This window comes from Engraulis encrasicolus, chromosome 1 (genome assembly GCF_034702125.1).
Source record: "Engraulis encrasicolus isolate BLACKSEA-1 chromosome 1, IST_EnEncr_1.0, whole genome shotgun sequence".
Lineage (NCBI taxonomy): Eukaryota > Metazoa > Chordata > Actinopteri > Clupeiformes > Engraulidae > Engraulis > Engraulis encrasicolus.
Genome location: NC_085857.1, coordinates 58073067 through 58075566, shown reverse-complemented (window position 1 = coordinate 58075566; position 2500 = coordinate 58073067). Strand labels below are relative to the sequence as shown.

Here is a 2500-nt window from a genome sequence, read left to right as displayed (position 1 = left end):
AGAGCTGAATACACCACAAATGTGTCCTCGAACAATGCGCGCGCTGCGGGTCATCTGTCTTATTACGGGCTCCATGACATTGCCAAAGAAATGAATAGGACTTTTTGCGGAAGTCCCGGACCTCGTGGATTTATCGCATCATGCAACGCATCGCCTCTCGTGGATTTATTGCGCTATGCAACGCATTCGCCTCTCTATCCATGAACGAACGTTTGTTTTCATTAAAGATAGTCTGCTGACTTCCAGGTGAAAATCGATAATTTCCTCGAGTTTCTGACTAAACAAATAGCCAAGCACAATGTGACACTATCATACACAACATGGATGTTTGATATCTTCATGGGCTGAAGAAGTGTCTCAGAAAAGCGGGTGAAGAAAGACTGTGAACTGCGTGCTGTGGAGACAGAACAAAGTTGCGTCGCTCCCACAATCCAAACGCAAAACAATGCTGAACATTGAATGTTTGTCCTGCTACAGGGCAACATGGCGCGTTATCACTGTTATCACTGCTTTCACTGCTTCTTTTTCTTCTTGTGGTTTTATGGCGGTTGGCAAACCATCTTAGTTGGTGTATTACCACCACCTCTGAATGCGTTGTCACTGCTTCTATGCTCGTTTATAAAACAATGCCAGTTATCAGAATACAGATTCCATGGATAGAATAACCTTTCAAAAATGTGCGATGTTTTTTTGGCCGATGCGACTTAAACTCCGGAGCGACATATAGTCCAAAAAATATGGTAATAATAACTGTAGTCAGCACCTCTTAAAGCAGAACTCACATACACCCAGTAGGGTAGGAACTCTTATAATGATGATAATAATAATAATAATAATAATAGTAATGATAATAATCATCATAACACTAGTAATAATAATAGTAATATTAGTAATAAAAAGTCATATTATAATAATATAGTAATTATAGTAATAACACATTTTTTGAGTTGTAGTTCTTAATTTGAGCATGTCCGCAAATGTTGCATTTCCTCATAAGCAACCTCTTTTGTCCTCTACAGAGGGCAGCAGCGATGACTCATCCACGCAGACAGCTGAAGAAACCATCAAAACAGAAGTCACAATGGAGGTATTACATTTGTTTATGTAGAGACAAGATTGTTCCCATATTACATCTTGAATATATGACACACAGTTATCCATCTGGATAGTAAACATTTTTAAAAATTCAGTTTTTTATGGCTAATAGTTGCCTTCAGCCATGTCTTTATTTTGCTATTTGGGTTAGTTTCTTTGTGAATGCCAATACTCATGTTCATTTTCATAACAATTAACTAATGTTAATTTTCATTCCGCTAATTGTTAGCTTCACTATGCTTGTTATGTGTGATTACACTGTAGTTATAGTTGGCGTCATCAAGCTAATGCATATGTGCAATATTAGACTAGAGGTGACGCCCCCTTTTTTGAAGCGTTCCATGAACACACTCTACAAGGACAATGGTTGAAATGTGTGGCTAAATATCTACCTAATATGAACTGCTTTTAAAAACACATTTTATGGACTCAAATGATTTGGGTACGTAGATATTAAACTTGACATTTCAAATCTGGTCCTTGGTTACTGTCACGTCCACACAGTTTAAGGCCATTCTTGAGAGGGGTTGGCGTGTCCCCATTGATTTGCATTGACTGAAGAGCACATTTCTACCTACAGAAGGCTGCACTTGCTACACCCGGTGTAATGTTGGACCTCTAGGGGCTAATGTGTGAGTGTCTCGTTAGAAGAGGAGGTTCAATAGCTGATGCTAATAGCTAGCGTGTTTGTGTGTGTCTCGTTAGGAGGAAGAGAGCTGTTCGACTCAGATGACAGCTGATGCTTCAGTCTCCATGTCGATAACGGAAACAGGCGATTACGGCCAGCCTGGTAAGGGTTGTCACGACAGCAATAATAATAACATAATAATAATTATAATAATATAATTGTTATAATTTTAATGATAATGAATAGGATGATAATGATGTGCAAACAGTATGTTGAATCATAACAAATGTTGTGAGTAGAAGAGGGAATAATTTGACATGATCAGAGTTGAAAGGAGAGACCGGGGGGAGAGGATTTGGCATGAACCAGGCCAGACTCAAACGCGTCTCCCCATGGGCCTGCAAGTCCCTTAATTAACAATACATTAAAGCCCCACTCCCCTATTTCTCTATCTGCAGTGGAGGAGAGTGAAGACCTTACAGGCATCCTGTCAGCTGAAGACATCAAGACAGAGGTGATTGTTATTATTTCATATTTATTATTATTATTATTATTATTATCATTATTATCATTACTATTATTATTTAATATTTATTTTATATATATAAACATGCATCCTGCCAGCTGAAGACATCAAGATGGAGGTGATTATTATGATTATGATGATGATGATTATTATTATGATTATTGTTGTTGTTGTTATTGTTGTTATTATTTATTGTTTGTATTAGGTGATGATTATTGGTTGTTATTATTAGATGATCTCTTATTGGGATA

At 37.5% G+C, this 2500-nt stretch overlaps 1 protein-coding gene across 3 annotated transcripts in view; it reads left to right on the top strand.

The window, feature by feature from the left end:
* LOC134455910 (mitotic spindle assembly checkpoint protein MAD1-like) overlaps window positions 1-2500 on the top strand; it is a 52372-nt gene that overhangs the window by 11776 nt on the left and 38096 nt on the right. For all 3 annotated transcript variants that reach the window (XM_063207277.1, XM_063207276.1, XM_063207267.1), the window contains exons 8-10: window positions 1020-1087; window positions 1801-1885; window positions 2182-2237. In XM_063207277.1, coding sequence (XP_063063347.1) covers window positions 1020-1087; window positions 1801-1885; window positions 2182-2237 — 209 coding nt within the window. The remainder of the gene's footprint in view (window positions 1-1019; window positions 1088-1800; window positions 1886-2181; window positions 2238-2500) is intronic.